Here is a 25,616-nt window from a genome sequence, read left to right as displayed (position 1 = left end):
TTGGAGCTTTAAACCAAGAACAAAACGTGCTGGTTTCAATTATAACTCCATTACTGCGGTGCATCTGAACCTGTCCATAAGGATAAAGACTGGGCAGCTTGCGTGATGCACCAGAGAGCGCTTAGGATCCCGGAAAAGCTGCTTACTTCCCGACGAAGTTCTCCAGCACCGAGCTCTTCCCTGCGCTCTGGCCGCCCACCACGGCGATCTGCGGCAGGTCCAGGTTGGCGTTTTGTCCGATTGCGGTGAAGGCATCCTGCATTCGGTTCACCATCGGAATCAAATCCTCCATTCCCCGGTTCCCCATCTTTGCGCAGCCAGAGGGAGGAATTTCCTCCGAGTGTATATATGTTGTCTCTTCTCTTCCTGTCTCGCGCACAAAGCAGGGCAGCTTTAGATTATTTCTTTTTTTTTTTCTACTTATCGGTTTCTTCCTCGGTCTGTCAGATCACCTCAGATAGGACTCTCTACCGCACTCCTCTCCAAGCGCCACAGGGGAGGAGGATGATCTCGTTTATTTCCTCAGGAGATCCTTGCAATACTCCAAGTATACCGTTAGGTGACGTTGTATCCCTCTAATGCTCATTATTATAGGTTCTAGTAGTTCTAGCAGACAAAAATGGGACGATGAAAAACAAACACTACTTTTTCTGCCAGAGGATACAGATGTGTCAAAGTTGTTTTGTTTTTTACTTTAGAATCCAAGTTTTGCACACACACGCACAAAGATTTTAAATAAAAGGGTTGCTGAGTGGTTGAAACACAAATCAAAAATACATTAGTTAAAGACCGACTCCAATCAAAAAAAGGGTTTTTTAGTGTTTCTAACATGTTCTTGGGGTACTTTTTCCACAAAGGAGGACCTACAGGAAGAAAATTAAGATTAAAATGGCATTTTTGAGTATTTCTTTATTTAAATTGTTGTGATTCCGGAGCAGACAAAAACATAGCTTGTAGCTGTGACGTAGGTCCCTGCTTTTTGCAGTGTACGTCTATGTTTTCCTCATCCAAGCTGACTTCTGGCTTGGATGAGGCTGGATAGTTGAGACATTGCTCGCCATTTCTTGTTGAACGGGCAATGTTAGGTTGGGGTTTTGAGGGGCTGTAAGCTAGTTGGAGTTAGGAGAGCACGTAAACAAACAGATGGGTCCGCAGAAACTATGTCCTAGAAAACGTCACATGTTTTTTTAAATTTTGGCTCAAAACAGCATAATCATAATTAAAAGACCACTGGGAACGCTACAAAATAGATCAAAAGATGACTGGGGTGGGACTTTAACAAATTAATTTCCAGGTTAGAAAGGACTGCAGCACCTCTCTCTTTCCCCACCAACTCCAAAGAACTCGCCTGCATTGGGGATCTTTGAACGAGACATGCATCAACACTCTTAGAAACAAAAGATCAGGAAGGCTCCAGGACCTGATAGAGTGTCTCCGTCCTGCCTGTTGGCTCCCATCTTCACCCGGATCTTCAACAGCCCACAGTCCTGCCTCTTGGTAAGAGTTGCTGGGAGCCAACAGGCAGGACAGAGGCACTCCCATCTTCACCCGGATGTATGTGGTCTTTTCTTGCTCCAAACGCTCTACCATCATCCCAGTTCCCAAGAAGTCCCCTGTCACAGCATTAAATTACTACAGACCAGTCGCCCTGAGCTCTGTGGTCATGAAGATCGGCTGGTGCTGGTCCATCTGAAGAACATCACTGACCCTCTGCTAGACCCCCTGCAGTTTGCCTATGGGTCAGGGGATGACATGGTCACAATAGCTTCAATACACCCTGCACCACCTCGACTCTGAGAGGACCTAAGCACGGTTCCTGTTTGTGGCTCTGCATACGACACCACAGTCATTGAGCTCATCCAGGATGGCAATGAGTCTGCATACAGAGGAGAAGTGGAGCAGTTGGTGCAGTCAGAATCACTTGGAGCTGAACCCATTTAAAACTGTAGAGATTACAGTTAACTTCAGGAAGAACCCCCTCCACTTACGTATAATCCTCAACAGAACAATCCCCTCAAAAGACTCACACAGGTTCCTGGGGGTCCATAATCTCACGGGTCCTGAAGTGGATCTCCCACACTGACTCACTCCAGAAGAAGGCCCAGCAGAGGTTGTACTTCCTGCAATAACTTAAGAAGTTCAACCTGCATTAAGAGCAGCTGCTACTTCTCTGCAATAATCCAGTCTGTCCTTACCAGATCCATCACGGTCTGGTTTGGATCCACAACCAGACACAACAGGGACAGACTGCAGAGAACCATCAGGTCTGCGGAAAGGATTATAGGTTCCAACCTTCCCTCTATCCAGAACCAGTCCAGGGTTAGGATGCGGGCTGTTAACATCCCAATAGACCCCTCACACCCTCACATTTTTTTAGATTGTGTCCGGGGTGTGAGCTCTGAAACGTCAGCTCACACCCAGGCATTTTCCACTAAATACCCATGTGAACTAGAAAGTAGTTGCCCACAGTTAGTAAAGCCAGATGTCCTAACCTTAGCATTCAAAAGTAGATCCAGAAGACAGCAAAATAATTAGGTGGTTTTATGCCATCTGTGATTGTAGAGAATCAGCTGAAGTTCTTTCAGTCCCATAATCAGTCAGACTGACATTTCAGAGCTCTGTACGCCAAAATCACATGCCACAAAGACGGCGTCCAAGCTGTTGCTCTGATTAACTCTTGACCAAACATATAGTGTGAAACCACAAACATGAGAACTTTTAAATCTACTTAAATGTTGTATTTATCTTTTTCTTTCTGTTTTTTTACACCCATTTATGTTTTGCCCTTGTTTGCTTCGCCCTTTTAAGTAACATTATAAGACACTGAAGTCAAAGTCATCGTATGTGCACTCATACTTGAGCAATAAAACTGACTCTGATTTAGGATGCATATTATGCTAAGTTTATTTTTTTAGATTAAAAAATAATAAATGTAACAAGTTTAGCGTGTAATTTGGCAACAAAGCAGCTGTCACTTTTGAAAAATACCACATTATTTAAAGATATTTGTTATGCAGATTAGTTCTGGTGCTTGGACACTAGGGGGAGACAGAGTTCACTAGCAGAAGCTGAATGGGTTTCTGCTCCTAGCAAGTTGCAGCGCACCTCTCGCGGCGAGTAAATTCTGCGGCATGACTTCGGTTGGATAATATATGAGCGTTGCTGCCTTTTTCCCTGAAGTATTACCTCTTTACACGCAAAGGAAACTCAAGGTAAAGTGCGGAAATCTTCTTTGAGTTGGGAATATCTACGAAGCTTTGTGGCTATGCTAAGCTAACCAGTACAGCGTCAGATTAGCTTTGTTCATGTCAAATTATTAAAGCTGGAGAAATTTCGTAGGAATCCCAATTATTTGTTTGTTTTTTGTGGTTTTTCTTTTGGTTAACAGATAGGCTGTAGTTTCTCGATAAAGATGCTCTAAACGTGCGTTTTTCTTAGATATTTGCGGTGGCAAGAAATCAAAATAAACTGCTTAGCCCATTGTGGTTAGCATGTTTGCTAGCGCAGCTACTTGTGAAATATGAGAGCGACCTGTTGTCTCAGGAGGTGCGCACTGCTAATAAAAGTCTGTGTTTACATTTCGGTGTTGTGCCGACAAGACATGCCATCTCATATCTGTGTGTTTTTGCGCACTTTTTCCAGGGGTTTCATGCTGTAGCAGGTGTCAGACGTTGGCTCCTCGCAGGTCAGGTTGAAAGCTCTGGGGCAACTTGACGGATGATATAACACAGTCCGTGATGTTCAACCCACACATCCATCAACAGCAGCAGCAGCAGCAACAGCTTCAGCAACACTTGCGGCATTTACACCAACTTTTCCAACAGCAACCTCCTCCTCCTCCACCACCGCAGCCACCCCCGGCACACCATGTGGCCCATCACCACCAGACGCCGCGGTAAGGCTGTTTACTCGAGACCCGGGATTCAATCGGGGCCCTCGGAATGAAATATTCCTCAGATAAATCTAAATTTTTGTTTTTTATGATAATAAAATAGTGTGCTTGTTTTAATTTAGCATAAATCTAATACCATTTCTAGCTTCAACTTTAATTGTTTCTCATTTGTGGCATTTTGTGTTGTTGTCATTTCCTTTTCATTTATACAAACTGCCTTACTTTAGATTGTTGCTTAAAAAATAGTCTTGACAGATATTTTAAAGTGTTCTTTAAAGTTCCGACAGCAGCGTTTTGAAGAAAACTCAACTGAAGGTGCTGTTATTTCTCATTTGTGTAATAATAAACATGTGCAGGTTTGCAGGACTCGCCTTGTTTTGCTTTTAAACATGACTTTGGTTGCAGATTTCATTGAAGGTGTCCTTGATCCGACTTTTGTTTGTCGTCCAGAGCGATTCCTGTTCCAGCTCAGGCCGCCCCTCCTCCAAGAATGGTCAACCTGTGCCAGACAAACCAGACAACCATTATTGCCCCCAATCCAATGCTGCAGGGCGCTCTACTGATGCAACAGATGCAGGGTACAGTGCTACAGAAAGCAGTTATCTTGTTTTGTAAAAAAGGCATACGCTTTAGCTACTTTTGAGAAATTAGAGTCAAAATATTACCAGACTAACAAGACTGAAGTGTTGGTTCATTCCTTGTTTCATCCAGGCAACATGCGGAGTTTTGGCATGGGCGGGCAGCAGTTCCGACAGTTCTACGCCGCGGGAAGCAGGTCGTCCCTGCTCGGGCCGGTTCCCATGGGCATGGCCATCAAGTCCCCCATAATGGGTTTCCCAGCTGCACGACCCTTCCACCCACACACTCGCTTCTTCAACCCCACCACCTCAGCCTCGGTCATCTCTGCCACAGTAATAACTGCAGTTTTGTGTTTTTATATGTTTTTAGGCCACTACTTTTTATACTTTGAGGTGTATCAGTTGAACCAACAAATTAAGAATTGGGGAATTTAGTTTTAGTTCAAAGTTGGCTTTGAAATCTGAAAAAGAAATAATAATTTGGAACAGAATTGATCAGATAGCTGATATTGGAGCCAACTTTTAAAGGCATGTCTCTTTCTTGAGGGTATATTTAGAGTTCTGTTGTGTTTATGTGCAGGATGTTGCAGCTCGCTATGCAGACAGGAAGAGGGACAGTGAACAGATGGCAGGAGGGAGCACAGATGACCAGCCAGCTGCTGCAGCAGCAGCCAGCAGCACAAGTGAAGCTACTGACAAGTCTCAAGCAGGTATCACTGTGAGGCAACCGCATTGCACTGAAATATGTTCAACACTAAATGGAAAGACGAGGAGAAGAGCACAGATTCACTGCAGAATGCTTCTGAAGCACTTCAAGGAAAAAGAAGTGAGTGATATTTCACTTGTTCATTTGCGCCCTTCTTACATCTTCTGCCCACAGATGGTTCTGTGGCATCGGTGGAGGAGCAGAACTCAGAGGAGCAGTTTAAGGAGCCATTAGTGAAGAGGCAGAGGACAGAAGGGTGCGTGATCATAGAAAACATACTTTGTGTTTTTTGGTGGATCCCATTCCAAGTCATTTAAATTTGAGGATCTGCCCGTTTAAAAAATGAACATATTAATAAAGAGATCCAGGTTGTCCCTGATTATTGTTTTAAAAACTTTCTTTTATCATTTAACACTTAATCAGAGCACGTCTGTGAAGAAATAGTGCAACTAGAGAAAATTGTTAACTAATAACTAGTAAAATAGGTGATAATTGATTCATAGCTCCAGTAAAATGTTTTAAATTATAAAATGACTTTCTTCTAAAATCATGCGTTAGTATGATTCATGGTAATTATTCATGAATAGCTCATATTAATGTAACTATTTATTCGTTTTGGTTGTCTTTGATTACTTTTTTAAATCACTTTTCCTTGATGCTGCGGTCCCTTGGCTTCCGTTTCTGTCAGCAGCACAGAGCGCACTTTTCTCATTGAAAAGAAATAAAAACCCATCATTTTTCTATTGAAATGCCTTTGTAGGTCGTTGTTTGAGTTAAGACAAAACACAAGAGACACTTGCTATCATTTTAAAACATTTATGTCAAAGGTTATTAAGCCCAGAAGTCTGAATCTGTGAATATCTTGCATACTTTACTGAGCTGTTTTTGTGTGCCTCCTGCTCAAACTAGAGTCATATTCTTTGGCGCTTTACAGCAATAAAATGTGATCCGGTCATGATATGCACACTTCGAGTAGTCTAGTCCTTAATAATGAATACAAATATTTAAAAGAATAATTAATAATGGTTCCTAAGCACTCTTCTGACAGTACCTGACAGCTTTGTCATGGATCTAATGTGGACAATGAGACTTTAATTTTATAATTTCAAGACATTTTGCAGTAATAAAATGTATGTCCCAAAAAGTGATATCCTTTTTGTATTGTTGTGTCTCCTGATTATATAGAGGTTTCTATGTGTTCTTCTGAATATTTTACATCAATTTAACACAAAGTTTCATTGTTGGAAGTCTGTATTTAATACTTTCTTTAGCTTCTTTCATATTCTCACATTTAGACTTAAGAAGAGGAACAGATTGATGGATTCCTCTCCTTTTTCTTGCCAGTGCTTTAAGTTTCAAACTTGACCCAGTGCTCTGTTGATTTGCACAAAGCCAGGGTATTTCCATATCTCCATGACAACCGGGCTATTGTGTTGTGTGCAGCTGTAACGACCCAAATTTCTTTTTTATTTTTTATTTTTTTGCCATAGAAGCGCTTTAGCAACTTTATTCAATAAAATGAAACCCATTACATTTCAGATTTATTCAGAGCTCAGTTTGTACATCCACTAAAACAAATCATGATTTAGAATAAGAATTCTTTTTTAATTTCTAAAGAAACGTATGTATAGAATATTTATTCAGATCATTGCTGCAGACTTTGAATGTCTTGGCAACTCTCTAACGGTTTCATTGGAGATTTTATTAAGACTTAAAAAAACAAAAACAAATAAATCTGCTTAAAACTTGACTTTGTGTTTTTTTTTGTCTCAGGTCAGAAAAACCTAAAATACCAAGTGGGGGTGAAACAGCCACTGCCTCTCAATTGGAGTTGAACAGCAACACAGAGGAAATACCACCTGAAGGTAAAGCAGTGGCTTGGACAATGAATGCAGTTAGATCCCCTTTAAAACACACACTTCAAAATAACAAAGACACATCTGACAAACTATATGTTTGCTTTTTGCAGGCAGCATACAGGAAGATTCTGGCTCCAGCAAAGGGTCAGACGCTGCTGACGTACCGGAGGACACAATAGAGAACCAGGTAAGAGAGGTTGTTATTTTCACATAATTACAATAACTCCTTAAAGCTTCTCACAACAACGAATGGTGCGAACTGTGGTTTCACCGCAGGATTTCAGCTGTTTGTCAGCCAAATCACCCTCCGGTCAGCCGAGCGAGGAGGATCAGAAAGTAAATGCACCAGCAGAAGACCACAAAGATACCTCTTTGGCTTCCCCAGCCAGCCAGGAAGAAGATGAGGAAGTTGTAGCAGAAGGCTCAAACAAGTTCTACTGCTACCTCTGCAGCATCACCTGCCACAACCAGCAAGTAAGACAGATAAACACACAAAAACAGTTTATAACCGTTGCTGTTCAGTCTTAATTCTCTGTTCTCTGTTTGTTTTTTTGTGTGCAGAACTTCAGGAGTCACATGAACAGCATTTCTCACCAGCAAAGGATGATGGAGATACAGTACATGAGTAACGCCTGTCTGGTTACTTTGCTGCCACGAGTACAGGAGTCTCTTCAAGGAGCAAACAAAGATGGGTCCGTTATGGTTAAATTGAGTTTTTGGTTGTTGTTGTTTTTTCCCCATCCCTTTTTTTCCATGTCTACTTTATGACTTATGAGGATAATATTTTTTCTGTTGTTTATTCTGCAGAGATAAAAAGTCTGAATCAAAGCGATGGTGTGCAACATGTCACAGCCATTTCACCTGCAGCACCACAGAGCACCGATGCTCAGAGGAGCACAAAGTAATGATCAAAAATTCATATATATTTATATATGTATATATTTTTTTTTATCATATTGAATTTGATCACCCTTGTTTTTTCCACAGCTTGCTACTGCAACAAATGTCTCATTCTGCATCGTCTGCAAGAAACAATTCAAGACATCTCAAAACTTTTTGGAGCACTTGCACTCTCAGGGACACAAACAGAAGGTATAAGTCATGTCTTTTTAAATCAGACCTAGAAAATGTATTCTGTTGTCTAAGTTCGCCTCTATGTCCTTTCTCACCGATGTTCCTTTTTTGTTGCGTGACAGCTGCAGGAAAAAGGCTGCGACGCCTTGGTGAAGCTGACGGCGTTGGACACAGTCGAATTTTCATTAGAGAACGAGGAGGAAGGTGGGGGGGGTGGAGAGACGGACACTGAAGGAAATCAAAGAGACACACAGGTGACCTGCATTTCAGATGTTTACAGTGTTCATCTTGAATTCTTCCACGAGCACGATAAAGATGTATTCCATTCTTGACCTTCTTTATAGGATGACTGGTCATCCCTAAAAGAAGTGACCTTAAACGACATTTCGAGGGATGAGCAGTACGATCCTGACACAGTTTATGGTTCGTTCCGTTTTCCTTCAACATTTTTTACCTTTAAAAGAGACGTTGTATCTTCTTTTAATTGTGATGATTGATCTCCAACAGGATCTAGTTTTTTAGTTCCTGTCGCAGGGTTCATCTGCAAACTCTGCAACAAGTTTTACTACTTTGACTCGTCGGCTGCACACACCCACTGCAAATCCTTGAAGCACTTTGAGAACCTCAGGGTGAGTTTGCCCCCACTTTCAGGAGTTTGACCAAACGCTTTTATGCTCATTGAAGTGTGGTTATGCTTCCATTTTCAGAGCTACAGAGAGTCGGTGATTCAGAAAGGTGAAGGTAGTCAATCCTCCAGGAAGTCTTCTGCAGCAGCGGACAGTGGCGGGACAGCAACACAGAGTTCTACAGACTGTTCAGAAGAAAAGCTGCTCTCCGTTGAAAAAGATGTAGCCCCTAACTTAAACTCTTTGCAGTCTATTATTTCTGTTAACCGGCCGAAGGAGAAGCAGCCAGCAGAAACTGACTCTAACTCACAGGACTTGACCATCTCCACATTAAGCTCTGGCAGCCCAGACGAAGCCGTCTGCACGCAGCACAGAGATGAAGAAAACACGCCCTATGCATCTGCAGCTCTAGAGAGCGAAGCCGATTTGCCTCGTAGCAGCACAGAAGAGGCAGACTCAGAACCTGCCGCAGCGGCAGAGAATTCAAACGACGAGGACGAAGCTCCTGCTGGTCCAGGAAAGAAGAACGGCACAGGGAAAGCGAGAACGGCACCCAAACGCAGGTCAGGGAGAGCGACAAACAGGCGCTGACTTTAAGAAGTAACGCAGACTGGAAACCACGTTGTTTTGTTACAACAGAGGACTGTAGAGAGGTGCTTTCATGGAACTGAGACAAATGAGTTTCCAGACCATTATCTCTATGCTGGAAGGTCAGAGTTGTGAACACAACGAGGCAATACTGAAACTGATTGTGAAGTTAAATTGGTTTCCCTGGTGGGAAGCTGACTGTTCTTATATAAAGACTGAAATTATCTACTGAGGAAAAGTCTGTATTTTCAGCTCACAGTTGGAAAACTGTGTTGGCCAAACCTAAGTAATTAAAACTGGATCAATTTAAATTTATTTAAAAAGTCAACGTTTTTGGTCCTTGAAGTGAAATTTGATTGTTGCAGTTGTGTGCATCAATCAAATTTAAACTTGTTAGATTGCTGTAGAGACTCATTATGGGGTCGTAGTAACTGCCGACATAAGTGGACTTCTTCAAGTGCTCAGTGTTGCAGGAGATCCAATGAAGTCCCATTTAAGACACTTACTTCATTTGTATGTTGTGCAGAAGGTGTGCTGTGTTGTTCATCATGTTGTGCGTTTTTATGAAACATTATTCTTTGCAAAAGCAGCTCCAGAAAGTTCCATTCTCATCCCCAGCTCTGATGCTGCTGCCCTGACAGATGATTGCATTAAAAAAACAAACATTCTCCCCCGCAGACCTGTAGAAGATTCAACATGTCATAAGGCAAACATTAAAGGATGTAAACTTCCTCCAAAACTGCAGTCAACTGGGCTTTTTTTGGTCCACCATAACCATACATTTTCAGTTCAGTTCCTTTCAATTCTTCACCACCACATCGCTTATCTTCTCCTCTGTTATAATAAAGCAGGGTTCTGCAACCTGAGGCTCCAGAGCCACATGTAACCCTTCACCGCTCCATCGTGGCCCTCTGGTAGAATGTTTTTAAAAAGTAACATATATTTGGACAGATTTTTGTGTGCCGTCTACAACAGAAAATTAAATTGAAGTCGGTAATCACGACCAGAATTTATACTCAAGGTTCACCGGATTACAAGGGAGAATTTCTGTTATTGAAAAAAACCTTCTAGGGATTTTAAGTGGTCCAAAAAAATCTAATAAGGGTCAATTAGCTGTGATTTGATTTTGGTTACATTTCTTAATTTTTTGGCTGAGATGCACCATAAATGGTGTATTTGGTATGCTGATTTTACTGACATTAATCTACCGACTACTACATTTTCTGCCTTGAGATGGTCTTAAATGGTGCTGGGTGTCTTTTATTTTGAAAGGAAGTCGTGTAAACCGCTGTCAAAAGTTATCTATTTCCTCATTTAGAAAAGAGGCTGTTTTTTCTTTGTTTATATTGATGGGGACAAAAATAGTTAATTTAAATGTAAAAGCATAATATAAATGCCAATTGGTGTCTTCTTAATCTAAAGGGTGAACAAGGACTTTGTGGCCAGTGAGAATTGAAGTTTTGAAAGTTGCAGACCCCTAATCTAGAGCTATGTCTGTGTGTGAAAAAGCCTTAGGTGAGCTCTGATCCTCAGATGGATCTGCATGAAGGTTCATTGTCAACCGTCAGCTGTAAAACACATTTATATTCAGAGGTTCAGTCATTGCTGATCAGAAAACATGTAAACAGATGTCATCTTACTAATCAAATACAGAAATTGGGCAGGAAAGTGTATTTTTTTTACATGGTATATGGTGTATACTTATATAGCGCTTTTTCTACCTACAAGGCCCAAAGCGCTTTACACTCACAGACCCATTCACTCACACATTCACACACTGACATGTCTTGTCCTCTTAGTCACTTGAGGCTTATTTTGTCCCGTAAATACAGGTTCTATTTTATGAAGTTCCTGCACATGTTGGAGTACAAAATAAATAAATTGTTAGTGTTGAAGTGAAGGAGAAAGATGACTGTGGCTTCTATCAACACCAGATAGTTTTAGAGCAACCGGGGAATTATTTATGATATAAATTCAGGTGAAAACGTTAGTTCTCATGTTCTTTTAGAGATATATTCTGTAATGAGACATCTGACTATTTTTGACATTTTATTTTGATCTTTTGTACTTAAAAACATATTTCATATTCGGGTATTAACTCGAAATAAGACAAAAATAAACTAAATAGCACAATCTGGACCAGCACAATGACATAATCCAGGACAACAGTACACAAGCATCTGGGTTATTTATATTTGCATACAATAATTACAAAGCAGGGAGCTTTTTCCAAAGCAAATGATGCAGGTCAGTAAAAATCTGACCAGGAACCACTACCAATGTGTCATAAATCATCCAAAGAGGAAAAGATGGAATGTAATCTGGGAAACCATTGAAGCACATGACTGCTATGGACTAAAGATAGCTTGTTCAGCATAGATTAGGAGTTGAAGCCACCTTCTCTGTCTTTCCACACTAAAAATAGCAGATCTATGCACTCTTATCATTAATTTCTGAGCCCTTGTTTGTATTTTGCTCTTCCTTGTTGGACGGAGAAGCTGACAGCTCTGCAGATTGGTCCCCCCCCTGGATGGACTGCTCCTCTTGGTTTTGAGACTCAAGAATCTGGGCCCTGAACTCAAGGCGAGCTTGCCGGTTCGACTCCAGCAGTTCGTGCAGTTTTCCATTAAGTGCATCGTTCCGGTCCTCCAGGTCATCCAGGTAGGAGTTGATCTGGTCCAGCATGGAGTTTATGGCAGCGTACTCTGTGAAGGAGCACAACAGTCCAACATTAACGCCTGATGAAAGACATGGAGATTCAACAAAGACTGGAATGAGGAGAAATATAAAAATCAGAGCTTTGATGTCTGCAGTAAAATATAAAAAAAAAATTGTGACATTTTTCATATTTTTATGCAATTTTAAATAAAGTTGGGAGTTTTTGTTTTATTTCTTCTATTCTTAAATAAGGTTTGACCTACATTGGAATGCACTATTTTTTCCCACCTGCTAATCCATTTAAAAGTCAATGTCAAACCAAGATAAATGTGTACGAGGATGACCCTACACTTTGGTAAACAGTTACTTTAGGCAATTTTGTAATTAAAAATGAAAAGAAGGCGACAGAAAACAGGTGTTGTAGTGTAAATAAACCAGTTAGTCAAATCACAATGAACGGAAACATTACCCTCATCGCCAAATTCGTCCTCGTCGTCAATAATCCCATTGTCAGTGGAGATATTTGGATCGCCATTTGGTCCAGACATGATGACGAAGACACGAACAATATTACTTTAACACACCGATTACGTCTCCTTTGCTGTTCTTTTGCTAGCTAGATGCTTGTTAACCAACTAGCATCGATGATCTGCAACCATCGGGTCATCAGAATTACAAACTTATCTTGAATTTATTTTCAGATGATCGACTTTTGGTTTAAATAGTTATTAACAGCAGCTCCTCGGCAAGCCTGACATCTGTTGTCGACAGACGTTGTTTTAAGATCCAATTGAGTGCAGGAAATAAATTGTGTTCTATCAGTCCATAGTAAGAGGACTCACTACCAATTTATTGTCTGAATGAATGATAATTTTAAATCAGTTCTATTTGATGGCACATCGTTTTTATTATTAAAGGTTTTAGACTTTATTTTTACTTATTTATATCGTATTTACAGTAGTTAGTAAAAAATAAAGAATCTTAGTTTTGTAGACAACAGTTGTAATTTTGTAGAATATATCAAGAGTGACGCCTCTTTCTACTCAAACAATCTTGGTGCTTGAACTGTCACAGTCATCTGACGCAGCTCACATGACTTTTAGAAAATGTTTGAATAGTTTTGCTGTGTGTAGTTGTACACGGATTTTAATTGTCTACTTTCCATTTAAGTACACACAAAAAATATGTCTATTACTTGAAGTCGGATTTATATTTAAAACTTATTTTTTTGCCAGCAGCTTACTGATTTGCCCGCTATTCTTTTAAATTAAAACGTAAGGTTCCGATAATCTTATTATTTTAGATTGGAAAAAATAAACGTCAGATTATTTCTTTTTAGATTTATTTATCATTATTATTTGTTTCTGTTTAAAATATGTGACCGGTCCCGGTTTTGACCAGTGGGGGGCGCTTATTTTAACCCACTGAGTTTGCGCAAATGACCACGTGTATGTAGCTTCCGGTGGAGTAGGGTAATATTTTTTTTACCAGGAACTTTGTTTTGAAGATTTTGTTCTTGTTACTACTATGGAGGATTTACCTGCGGACCTCAGAGCTTTTCTCGTCACTCAACCGTTTTTTGAGCTTACAGATAATAAAAAGGTTAGCAACAATTTGCATGCGTCATTTGAGACACACGTGCACCCAAACAACTTTATGCTAGCACAGTGCTAATAATTAAGTGGAATGGCATTGTTTAACAATTTTAAATGTAATTGGTCGCATCGATGGGGGGAGGGGGGTAATATTATTTTTTATATACAACCACTCATATTTGTCATACACTCAGCAGCACCGCCTCGTTTTAACCATTTACATGTTTCTTTGCAGATCAAGTGCACTCTGAATGGTCATGAACTTCCTTGCAACCTGACTGAGCTGCAGAATTTCACTGAAGGGAAAAAGTATAAGAAACTGAGCTCTAGAGCTGAGTTCAACTACAGCCAGTATGAACCACATATCATTCCCAGCACAAAACAACCGTAAGGCCATTCTATGTCAGTCAATTATTTTTGGGGGTTAGGCCAATAAGTGATCAAAAGTGCACACAATGGAACAGGATAGTTTGGATTTTGGAATGTCTTCTCTGATGATACTTGTCTTTTTTTCTTCCAGCAATCAGCTTTTCTGTAAGTTGACTCTCAGGCATCTGAACCGGGAGCCACGCCATGTCCTCATCCACATCAATGGGAAACGCTTCAAGAAAGCCCTTGCTCAATGTTAGTGCATCACTTTATTATTAAACTTCGGAATTGTAACATTATAAAGCAACATTATTAAACATAAAAATCAACCAAATAAAATCAAATAGTAAGGGTTCTGAAATGACTCGTTGTCATCAACATATGACATCACTTTTTCTTCATGCACAATAGTTCCTTGTGAGCAATGAGGAAGTGACTAGGATTAGACAAATAAATCTGCACCAAAGTTATACAAACTTGTTTAAACATCTGCCACTCAAAAAAAACATGTAGGGATAAAAAGAAAGGGGGGGTGGGGGTGATTGGACAATCCATTTGGTAAACTCATCTGTATTTCACCTCTTTTAATCGACTTTTTGTGTTTTGTTTTTAGATGAGGAGTGTGTAAAACAGGGGATTGAATTTGTTCCGGAAAGGCTGAAACATAAAAAGCCCAAAGACACAGATGTAGATTTCAGTCGAGGGATGTCCTCGAAGCACTCGAGCAGCATGTGGGAACACTCATCCAGCGATGACGATGGGCACAGCGACTCTGAAGACAGCATGAGTGACCTCTACCCTTGTCAGTATATTTAATGCACTTTACTGCTGATCCATCTTTTGCTTAAACATCCAGTCTTACAGATTTGTTACTTAATATTATTCTTTATTTGTCCCACAGCTTCTATGTTTACATTAAAAAATGTCGCGGAAGAAAGTATGGAGGTCAAAGGAGAAGAAGAAGATGAGTTCCAAACAGATGAGGAGATGGAAGAGCAAGTTGTACAGAAACGCAAAAAGGCATCTATCAATAATAAAAAAAACGTTTTTTAAAAAGTACATTTGTCTTGGATGCCAGTCTTCCTCTCAGGATTTAATGCTCTTTTGTTTTTCTGTTTTTATAGGTACAGAGTGGCGGCTTTCAGAAGAAATTTAGAAATAATCAGTGGAAATCAGGACGCAAGAAACAACGAAAAGTTCACAATGGAAAGTAAAAATGTAAAGACAGCTTTTCTTTAAATCTGGTTTATTGTCAGATGGCAACATTGATCCATTAACACTTTTAGTTATTTCATCTAATTTACAACATTATTTGTTGTTGTATGTCAGTCTTTGCACAAAACTTGGAAAGCATGTAAGTTTATAGCTGAGTCACAACTTCTAATTTAAATCTTTGTTAAAACAAAGAAAACAACAATAAAATTTCATTTGGATTTGGCAAAAGTTGTCTTTTTTCTGAATATTTGTACCATAGTCCTAAAGATGGTCCACTTCCTTTTTTCCTGAGATTAATTGTGGTTAAGAATAACACAAAACCGATTTTTAACCTTAATAAATGATTCAAAACATTGGCATTCCCATGCCAGGGATTAAATGAAATCTCGGGGGGGGGGGGGAAGAAACAAGTTTAATTGAATTCTTTCTAGTTTCTCGATCTTATTGTATTTGCCTTTTTACATTCTGGCTGATGAAAAATATTAATTTAAACTAGAGCTACGTTGGTTGTAATAGCAGGTGTAATGGCAGCAGTGGTAAATTATTTGTGACTTACATTAAAAAAAATTTTTAAAAACATTTTTATAAATACAGTATTGTTTTTTGCTAAAAAAAATAAATAAATAAATGTTGGCATCTTGTATGTGGCGTTGGGGGGGTATGGATATAGCCCTTAAATGTAAAATAAATCTGAAATATAAAAATGAAAGGAAATGTGTTTTCTACCTTTTTTGTAGGCTGTGATATGTTAATTTAAAAAAGTTTTGATTACATTTACACTCTGTGTGATGTAACAATTTGCCATTTTACATATATAACGTTCATGAGTTTGTTTGTTTTTTAAGCTTGAAATAGTCATCTCATCAAGATAGGTTTTCCATTTAATGAGAATAATTTTAGTTTTGGGATACTCGTCGAAATGTTTCTTTTTTTATAGGCTAAAAAAGAGATTGCTTTTGAAAACTTATATTTTACTACTATGAATGAATTTTGAAGCTGGCCATTAAAATAGATTTTTATGATTTTCTCCAAACTTTGTCATAACTTTTTGAGGCGTAACTTTTTTTTAATTACGTACGCTGGAATTGCAAGTTTGTTTAGCGCCTCTTCATTTCCAGTTGGTGGGTCTAAACCTGCCTGTTTACCTGTGTGCAGCCTGAGCAGTGCAGGGCGTCCGCCTAAAGCCCCTGCCTGATTCGGCATACGTGGCAGGCAGCGGTTGCAGTACCATGTAGGGGGGCTCCGCTGTGTCGCTCGTCAAATCGCGGGGCATTGTGGGGCGGAGGCGGCCTTTCTCTGCGTTCAGACGATCGGAAATCTTCAAGTAAATAACGGGAGGAGGAACGGTCTGAACGCAGCTTCCAGACAACGCAAAGCTCAACTTGAAGTTGCGTCCATTCTCTGATATTAATAACTTGAATAATAAACAAGCATGGGGCAGGAGGATTTTATGAACAAAGCCGAAGACGTGGCAGACCAGGTAACTTCATTTCTAGCATGACATGGCTAGCTCTCGTTAGCATGTTAGCCGCTAACTAGTTTGCAAAGAACTAAGTAAAGCTGCGGAGTGATTTCTTCAACTCTTTGACGGTTTTTGATTTAATACGCATCATTTACGATTTGTACATGAACATAAATGGCTAACTGACTTGAGTTTTTACCTGTAAGAATGAAATCTTTTGAGATCAATAGTCATGTGTCACTCAAGAATTGATTTGATGTTGTTAATTTAAAAACAAATATTTAGCGAGATTGGCACGCGTTAGGTTAGCTTAGAGTTGAGTTGACAGGTTAACATGTGTCTGGCTACTTAACTTAGTAGTTTACAATCCACTTGGTACACTTAATAGCTTAAGTGTGAGCGGAGGCAGACAGTGCCAGGAAAGTGTTGTGAAATCCCCTCGAAAAGAACACAAATATTAGCTAACATTTTTTGTAGTGTATTGCGGTTTTGCTTAAATTGAACAGGTTTGATGCAGTTCCTGTAAATCAATGCGCAACATCTAGGAATCACCGTGTGTGCGTGGCCTGCATCCTCAGTCAAACTAACTAAATGTCTATTTTTATTTAGGTTTATTTTCTCCATGTGATAATAATCTGCAGCTTTTTACCGATGTTGGCTCTCACGCCTGTTCTCAGTGGCAGTAACTTTTATCTGATTTCATGTCTTCTTATGACTCATGTTATACCCTTTTTGTACACCCGAGAAACCCTCAAGTGTAGTCCTTTTTTATTGTTTATCTGAAGATTTACAGTTAAAGTGTTTGTGCTACTGTTTCAGCTACCTCATTTCCCTATTCTGTCTCCATCCACACCTTTTACCAAACAGAACACCAAAAGGGTCAGAGACGTGAAACACGGTGCTTCCTCTTCCTTTTAGAGCAGTGTTTTACAGAGAGATGCAACTCCCTTTAATGAGCGCATTAAGTTGGACATTAGAGTTCAGAATTGTCCATTTCTAGGTAACCCCTGGGTTTGTCTGGATTGGCTCCAGGTTCGTCCATTCATGTCTCACCCAGCATCTTAAGTGGGAGTTGGTGATTGCTGATAGGCTGTGGAGGTTTGGCTGTGCTGATGTGGACTGCTGAATGGGCGGGACGAGGAAGGCCACTGCTGCTCTGATGAGAAGCACCTGATTAAAAGCATGAATTGTGTTCATGACGAATATAGGGCACTTTGTTTTGTCCATGGACTTGTTTTATCATTCTCTTTTATTTTTTTTTGTTTTGAGGTTTTTTTTAACAAACAACTGTATGTCCCCTTTGCTTCTGATAAATTGAGATATGTAATCTCTCATTATGTAATATTAACGATAGAATTGTGCAAGAGAACCATGTCTATAGAGGATATTTGCCCTACTTACAGTAGCCTGGTTCATCTTTCTAAAATTGCAGTAATTGTACTGCTTATGATGACTATCTCAGCCAAATACCAGGCTGTCCAACTAATAATCTATATGTCGAAACATCAGAAAGAACTTAAGCAGTATGAATTTTTACTCTACATGTGGTGGTTTTGGTTCAAGTGTTAGAAAGTCTCCTCAGTAGTAGAAAACCTAACAGCCACAGCCTCGGGAACCGCTGTGCTCCATTCCCTACTTTACAAGGAGAGCCAGATGTTGTAACACAACTTGTTGGGAATTGTCGCTCGCCTTTGTGTTGTAATGCCAAGCTCACACACCAGTTGAGAAACTTTTGTTTAGTTTCATGCTTGGTGACTAGTTATAAAGGTTAGCTTTTATGATTATGTAATTTAAATGCGTTTGTCTGCTTTTGTGAATAAACATTTGACGGCTTTTCAGTAGGTTCATTTTACCTGAAAGCCAGAATAGGGTTTTTTGTTTTAATTTTTGTTTTTAAAACACTTTTTTAGCAATATTACAAAAGTATTTTTAAAGATCCACAATGATCATCTTTTGATCTGCTTTAAAAGCGTTCCCAGTGGTCTTTTATTTATGATTGACATTTTTAGACAAAATAAAAAAATAAAACTTGTGTAGAGTGCAAGGACCTAGCTGGTGCAGAGCAGCAGGAGTTCATTGGAAAATTTGCCTCTGAGTTGTGGGTGGAGCCATTGGCGTGGAGCAACCCCACCACCCTTACCCTCACCCCCTCCCTTCTGCTGACAGCTCAGAGCAGTGAGCTTGTGTCCCCCCCCCCCCCCCCCCCCCGTGTATTTCCTACATCACAATTAAGCGCCTTTTTAGCTAGCATTTTATTCATATGCTCCCGATTCACAATTATTTGAATAAAGAAATGCAAATCCCAAAATGCAATTTTGAGCCTAATTTTCTTTTATATACATCCCCCATCATCAGAAAAATGCCACAAGAACTTGTTAAAAACACATTTTCATCAGAGCGGGTCTTTGAGAATTACTTTGACTTTAGTTTGGTCAGTAACGTTGCTATTTTGTATGAATCGTGATTTAATTTTAAATTGTAGCCTTTACCTTGTGTTTCAGTTCTTGCGGGTCACCAAGCAGTACCTGCCCCATTTGGCGCGTCTGTGTCTTATCAGCACTTTCCTTGAAGATGGCATCCGCATGTGGTTCCAGTGGAACGAGCAGAGAGACTACATTGAAGCCACCTGGAACTGTGGCTACTTCTTGGCTACATGCTTTGTGTTGCTTAACCTTATTGGACAGCTAGGTGAGTGAATGGATCATGACTCATAGTCCAGTTTTATTTAGAGCAATGTTTTTGCCTGATCATACATACAGTGACTTTCATAATAAATAACAGAAGCAAGATTTAACCCACATATGTTGTAAGTTGGCCCAATATGAAAGCATACAATTCAGTTTAGTCGATAAAGTTTGACAAAACGGGTTGTGGTTGATTTAAAAAAAGGAAGTTTAATGGTGTAGCATTTACGTTTTTTTTAATAGAAGGTTGTTAATGTCTTTTCTATCATAATAATGAATGGCAAAAAAAGAGTTACATTCTTATTATTGCAATGCAGATTATTCATGCTTAACACAGAAAGGAATTCATTTCAATGAGACATGTTTTGTGACCTCAAATCAGAAAATCTGTTGAATTTATTGAAATTGATGAAGGTTCATTCATCAAGATCATCTTATCACAAGTTTAGATCAGAAATTATAAAATGCAGTTAAGCTCAAGTAAAAAAAAAAAAAAAAGCCCAATAAAAAAAAAGAACGTTCTCAGTCTTTTCTTTCATTTCATTTTAAACTGCGCAGATCCAATGTACTTCTAGTTTTTAGTCAATCACATTTGGGTCGGAATTTCTGAAAATTCAAGAATGTTAACTAAATCTCTGACCACTATATAGTGTTGTCAAACCCTGTAAAGTTGGGATTAAAAAACTCATATTTTGGTTTTAAAGTGATAGAATTCAGGAAATAGTTAATAATTTGCAAACAGAATGTTTTTTTTTACGAAAGCTTGTTTTATATGGGAGCTTTGGGAAGAAATAACAGTATTTAAATATTATTTTGGAGGAAAAATTATAGTTTGGATTGCGTATATACTCTATTTGTATTTCAGAGTAAACTAAGTACTTAAAGGTTGTGCAGACTTGGTTGTGCAACGTGTTGCTGTTACTGTGGCATATCCTAAATCTGTTTACTGTTAAATTAAATAAATATTGCATAAATACTTCATGTTTCCTTTATTGAAAACTGTAAAAACCGTATATCTGTTTTTTTTATGAAAGCTCTGGATGTAAACAACCTTATCACCAATCAATTGTCTGTTGAATCCTTTTATTACAGATTGTCTTGAAGAATGCTAACAATTCTGAAAGAATTGTGACTATGAATGGTTAAAAGAAGTATGTGAAATAAAATTGTATCTCTTCTCAACAGGTGGCTGCGTCCTCATCCTCAGTAGGAATTTTGTACAGTATGCTTGCTTTGGATTATTCGGCATCATAGCTCTTCAGGTAAACAACACTTGTGGTATAAACTTCAAAAGTATATATAAATATTACCATTTTTTTATTTTTTACTTACCTGAATGATCTCTTTTTCTCATTAGACTATTGCATACAGCATTTTATGGGACCTTAAGTTTTTGATGAGGTAAGTATCTCTAATGACCAATTTCAATATCAGGTAGAAAATTCAACAATTTGGTTTCGATTTTTTTTAATTTATTTATTTATTTTTTTCCACTTCATTATCTGATCAAGTCCTAGCAAACAAAGCTGTCATGTATAGCTTATTTCTTGTGTATTTTTTATGCGCATGCTTCATCTCAGCTCCCTGGTGTAGAGCAAAGAAGTGTCTTTTTGTTTTTTTTTACTTTTTGGACATGCAGACATGTTTTAATTTGCTGACGGTGGCATTGGATCTGAAAGCATGCCTACTATTGTTGCAGTTGTAATTACTGTAATTACTTGTGTCAAGACCTGCTTCATATTGAAATGTCAGCAAAGTGAATGAGTCAACCATCTAGGCTCATCTGTTAAACACTGTTATCAGTTTCTCTGGTTTTGCATTTTATATATTTTGCTGTTTGCTAGTAAAAAAATAGTTTCAGTTTAAGAATCACAGGTGAAACAAAAATTAAAATTATTACACGGCAGGTGTATTATTTTCAAGACTATTGAGTCCTAAAAAAGAGTTCAGAACATTTAGTTTTCAGATTATATCTATATTTTCCATTTAATATTACTATTGTCACTTGTATAGCTTCATAAAGGACTTTTTAAATGTCTTCTTTCCTCAGGAACCTGGCCCTGGGAGGTGGTCTTCTCCTGCTGCTGGCGGAGTCTCGTTCAGAGGGAAAGAGCATGTTTGCCGGGGTCCCCTCCATGGGGGAGAGTTCACCGAAGCAGTACATGCAGCTGGGAGGCCGAGTTCTGCTCGTGCTCATGTTCATGACCCTGCTGCACTTCGACTCCAGCTTCTTCTCTGTGAGTGGTCACAATGTCGCTGTTTGCAGCCTTTCCACACGCTTCAATTTCCTTCTGAAAATGTATTTAGTTTTAGCTGAAATCAAAAAGTTTTTTTATTGTAGAAGTTGGACTCTCTCTTCGAAACATTAAACCAAACTGTTGGGGCTAGATGTACAAATTAGTCTAACAATTGCTTTCTAAAAAGATATTCTCACTTTTCACAGTTGAATAAGTTTCAAGACGTATTTAATTATTATCCAAAATCAGCTGTAAATGTCAACCATGGTCATTTCTTCACCATATTCATCCAGATTAACCTAGTCTTGTTGTTCTAGCTTCAGTTTACTAGAACTCTGTGCAAGTAAACAGAGGGACAGAAAAAAAAGGAGGCTGTGCCAAAGGTCAGCAACAGATCAGACGTAACCTGACTCCATGAGAGACTAGTATGCTGACATGCAGAGGGGTCTAATAATAGAACCAACGTTCTTTTATAAGTAGACCTAAACTATTCATACATTGTGCACCACGCAGACTAAAAATACATTTAAAAAGCTGAATAGTAAGTAAATCAGAGAATTTGAGGTCACAATGATTGTTACAGAACATTTATCGCATTCCACCATGAGCCTGATCTCAACTTATATGGTGGGAAAATATCTTACGGGATATATCCTTTGATAAATCATTCACTCTCATTTTCAATGTCGCTTTTTTTTTCTATAAACAGGAGCATTTATTGTTTTTTTTATCCTTATTTTAATGTTGGTGAAAATGCCTATAATGATGTTTGGTGAACTTTGCATTACAAGCAGGAGTTAGACTCACTGAGATACCGAAGATACGGAAATGTGATCGACTTTTAATAAAGAAAGCTGTTTCCTACCGTTGGAGGTAGTTGTGACAGCATGACACATGCACTAACCAGTCAGAGAGCTGATTCTGTTTTAGTACCAATTTTCTTTTTCCCTCGTTTATGGCCGGTGTTGCAGTAGAATTATAGGTGTTGTAAGGCTATAAACCTTTTCTAAGACAAACATGAACATTCTCACAATTTCTTTCTTGTTTAAACTCTCAAAGTAAGAACCTTCATAAAAACAAAGTCCAGTATTATAGAATTAAAAACAAAGATCTGTTTGTGATCTAAGGATTATGCAACTTTGGCAAACTGATTGGATTCTGTACATGAGGCAGCACAGAGGAGATTGACAAGCCCTACAGGAGTCAGAACAGGGTGCACTGTTTAAGAAAAGAAGGGGAAAAATGTGAGACACAGTTAGGGAACACTACTTCAAGGCCTCAAGAGGCTCACACACAAAAACTAAATGGAGAGACTAAACAGTTCAGCAAAGTGGATTTGAAATCCTGCAGGGAAAGAAACAAATTAAATCAAATTAATTAAATGAAGAATTTATGTAATCTTGTTATCTGTAAAGGAAACAAAAATTTGAAATTCAATTGGAAATTTATTAACGGTCTTCAGCCTGGATAAAATACAGGGTTGTGTCAGGAAGGGCATCCGGCATAAATATTTCTGTTAAACCGCCTGTGTGAATCAGTAAAAGCTGATTTGCTGTGGCGGCCCCTGAAGGGATGTGCTAAAAGTTCAACATTCATCCACTATTTCATAAAATACAAGTCCTATTTTAAAGTGGAATTTAAAATGAGGAATCACAAAACGCGTTGCCATTTATTCTATTTTTTTGGGAATTTGAAATTGTATTAATTAATCTATGTATTTGATTCACCAAAAACCTTTTCTAAGACTCCACAGCTGTCAGGTTCTGATCGAATCTACAAATCCTGTTTTGCCTTGTCATGGTTTACTGTTATCCTTCATTCTTGAATGTTTTCAACAGATCCTGCAGAACATTGTCGGGACAGCACTCATCATCCTGGTAGCCATCGGCTTTAAAACCAAGCTCGCAGCTTTGACTCTGGTGGTGTGGCTCATGGCTATTAATGTCTACTTCAATGCCTTTTGGACCATCCCCGCCTACAAGCCCATGCACGATTTCCTGAAGTACGATTTCTTCCAAACCACTTCGGTCATCGGTGGTCTTCTGTTGGTGGTAGCTCTCGGGCCCGGCGGAGTGTCCATGGATGAGAAGAAAAAAGAATGGTAGGGTAACGCGGGGAGAGGATCCTGTTCCGCCACAAACCTCCCCATACCAGCTGGGACACAAAGACCTTCCCTCTATTCAAGTTTGGCCCGTTGGGCTATGCAGTTCTGTTTGTTTTACCTATTTGGCCAATTCTCAAGAAAAAAAAAAATCAGTGGACAATTTTTTTTCCTCACAGTATCAACCCCTGCAATAATTTTTTTCTTGTTACTGTCATTGACGTTGCCACTTTTTTGTCCCCCTAAATATGTTGTATGTCAATTCTTTTTTTTGACATAATGATGAATTGCCTGTTTATTTTCAGATGCAAGTAAAAAGGAAAAAAATATATATTCTGTGAACTGAAAAAAGTCATGCATTTTTTTAGGTGTTATGTCATAAGTTATATTTTCACTTTAATGTTTTTTTTTAAATAAACTGGCAATTGCATTCAAGCTGGATCTGTAGGGTTCCCCACAATGTAGACCCTTCTGAAATCAGAAATCTTGGGAGTTTAGTGGACTCGGTCTTTTGGAACTTGGGCACTGATTTGATACCAGCTCCAGGTTTTCTGTGTATGTCTCTTACATTCGTACACTTTCCACTCAAATGTCAGAAATCACATTTCATGCAGGATTGAGTCTGAAGACGTGTACGTTGAAATCGCAAGTGGTGACTGGCAGTCATTGAAATGTTCCTGAACGGTTACTATAATGTTCCTGGACTTGTAATTGGGAACTTTGTATATTACATTTCTGGCACCTGCCGAACTAGCGAACTATCTGAATTGTTTAAGGGGCTCTAAACATGTGTTGCGATCTAGAACAGTGAAAAGCATCAAACGGAGTCGTTACCCACATGGACTTTTGTCTCTACTTGGTGTTTTTGCTTTGTGAGAGAATAATCTTTAAAAAAAAGTGTTCATTGTAATACTTTTCAGAAGTTTATATTGTATTTTTGGTCATGTTTTTTTTTTTTTTTTTTAATTTTGAAAGTTCATGGAGACAATAAATATTCAGAAATATAAAAACAAATGCCGAGAGTGGGTTTTAATGTTTCTGCTTTGACTACTGAGAAACCAGAGATTTAAATCAGACAAAAACAAATTCGGTTCACTTAAAAGGAACTGTAAAACACAATTTTGTGTGAAACAAACCCAAAAAGCCTTGAACAGCAATGATGTAAATGATCAGAGAACAAGGACACCTTGAGGATTATTTTAGTAGTTCACCCAGATTTTTAATTGTCTTTTTTTTTTCCAGGAAGTCCCAGCCAAATCCATGTTTTTTTAATGGAGCATTATAATAATGTGCATCTTGTAGGTACGGTAATCACTTCCATCCTTTTCATGATGAGCTGTTGCTGGTTGCCTCCTGGTTTCTTATGATGTGAATTTTAACTAGGTAATGGTCTCTCCTTAGGGAAGCTAATGTACCCCTGTACAAATGAGGCTTTAATACTGTTTGTCTGTTGCCAGACAGATGGTCTGATGGCATCCTGACAGCTGCAGCAGCCTGTGGGGAACAAATGTCTGATGGTCAACTGTGGTGACCTGATGTGTTCAGTAGTTGCATCCGGCTGTCTTTGGGCAGCTGTAGGCTGCAACTCATAGACGCAGCTGGTGAACGTTTCTTTTTAAAAGGTTAATATTCTGTAATAAAAGAAAATATAACTCCACATTAATCTGTTGTACATTTTTATGTAATGATGAAGAAATTGTTTTTTGTAATTTATACAAAAGGATCATTTTGCGATTGTAAAAACAAATGCAGTTTTGTGTTCCGTAAAGTGTTAATGAAAACCGCCCCAGGAGTGGTTGTACCTTCAGAAAAGATTATAAATAACCTCTCTTTTAACCAAAAAGTATACAGAATTTTAAGAGTGACATGGTGTGTACCACACTGATCATTAACTACAAAAGGGGGAGATGGTTGTCTTTGGAGATTGGAAGGAACATCACAGAAGAACCTGTTAGACGTCTGGACAAAAGGC

At 38.8% G+C, this 25,616-nt stretch overlaps 5 protein-coding genes across 15 annotated transcripts in view; 3 read left to right on the top strand and 2 right to left on the bottom strand.

Annotated features, from left to right (window-relative positions):
- The window catches only part of dnm1a (dynamin 1a), a 43,784-nt gene extending 43,219 nt beyond the window's left edge, over window positions 1–565 (bottom strand). For 10 of the 11 annotated variants that reach the window (XM_011481751.4, XM_011481752.3, XM_078956305.1 and 7 more), the window contains exon 1: window positions 147–524. In XM_011481751.4, the coding sequence (XP_011480053.1) occupies window positions 147–307 (161 nt within the window). In that variant the 5' untranslated portion in view covers window positions 308–524. Of the gene's footprint in view, window positions 1–146 lie in introns of all 11 variants that reach the window. The other variant, XM_020707646.3, reaches the window with a different exon arrangement.
- Window positions 566–3,012: 2,447 nt separating this feature from the next.
- Window positions 3,013–10,062, top strand: ciz1a (cdkn1a interacting zinc finger protein 1a). Its single transcript, XM_004074750.4, has 16 exons — window positions 3,013–3,212; window positions 3,643–3,895; window positions 4,343–4,470; window positions 4,604–4,803; window positions 5,051–5,180; window positions 5,351–5,432; window positions 6,950–7,041; window positions 7,146–7,222; window positions 7,312–7,509; window positions 7,597–7,727; window positions 7,843–7,936; window positions 8,023–8,127; window positions 8,232–8,363; window positions 8,454–8,532; window positions 8,617–8,738; window positions 8,817–10,062. Exons 2-16 carry the CDS (start codon window positions 3,738–3,740, stop codon window positions 9,324–9,326), a joined length of 2,238 nt encoding a protein of 745 aa, XP_004074798.1. The 5' UTR covers window positions 3,013–3,212; window positions 3,643–3,737; the 3' UTR covers window positions 9,327–10,062.
- Window positions 10,063–11,359: 1,297 nt separating this feature from the next.
- On the bottom strand, window positions 11,360–12,798 carry bbln (bublin coiled coil protein). The gene is made up of 2 exons (XM_004074753.5): window positions 12,451–12,798; window positions 11,360–12,028 (listed from the first exon to the last, which is right to left on the bottom strand). The coding sequence occupies exons 1-2, from the start codon at window positions 12,527–12,529 to the stop codon at window positions 11,754–11,756; spliced, it is 354 nt and encodes a 117-aa protein (XP_004074801.1). The 5' UTR covers window positions 12,530–12,798; the 3' UTR covers window positions 11,360–11,753.
- Window positions 12,799–13,405: 607 nt separating this feature from the next.
- surf2 (surfeit 2) lies at window positions 13,406–15,388 on the top strand. The gene is made up of 6 exons (XM_004074752.5): window positions 13,406–13,583; window positions 13,812–13,963; window positions 14,097–14,200; window positions 14,559–14,747; window positions 14,847–14,965; window positions 15,070–15,388. Exons 1-6 carry the CDS (start codon window positions 13,509–13,511, stop codon window positions 15,157–15,159), a joined length of 729 nt encoding a protein of 242 aa, XP_004074800.1. The 5' UTR covers window positions 13,406–13,508; the 3' UTR covers window positions 15,160–15,388.
- An 846-nt stretch (window positions 15,389–16,234) lies between these two features.
- Window positions 16,235–24,658, top strand: surf4 (surfeit 4). Its single transcript, XM_004074751.5, has 6 exons — window positions 16,235–16,640; window positions 19,124–19,310; window positions 20,492–20,568; window positions 20,664–20,707; window positions 21,357–21,543; window positions 23,382–24,658. Exons 1-6 carry the CDS (start codon window positions 16,593–16,595, stop codon window positions 23,646–23,648), a joined length of 810 nt encoding a protein of 269 aa, XP_004074799.1. The 5' UTR covers window positions 16,235–16,592; the 3' UTR covers window positions 23,649–24,658.
- The last annotated feature ends 958 nt before the right edge of the window (window positions 24,659–25,616 follow it).

This window comes from Oryzias latipes, chromosome 12 (genome assembly GCF_053564925.1).
Source record: "Oryzias latipes strain Hd-rR chromosome 12, Olatipes_Hd-rR_3.1".
Classification (NCBI taxonomy): domain Eukaryota; kingdom Metazoa; phylum Chordata; class Actinopteri; order Beloniformes; family Adrianichthyidae; genus Oryzias; species Oryzias latipes.
Note: the sequence above shows the minus strand (reverse complement) of the source record. Positions and strands in the feature narration are given on the sequence as shown.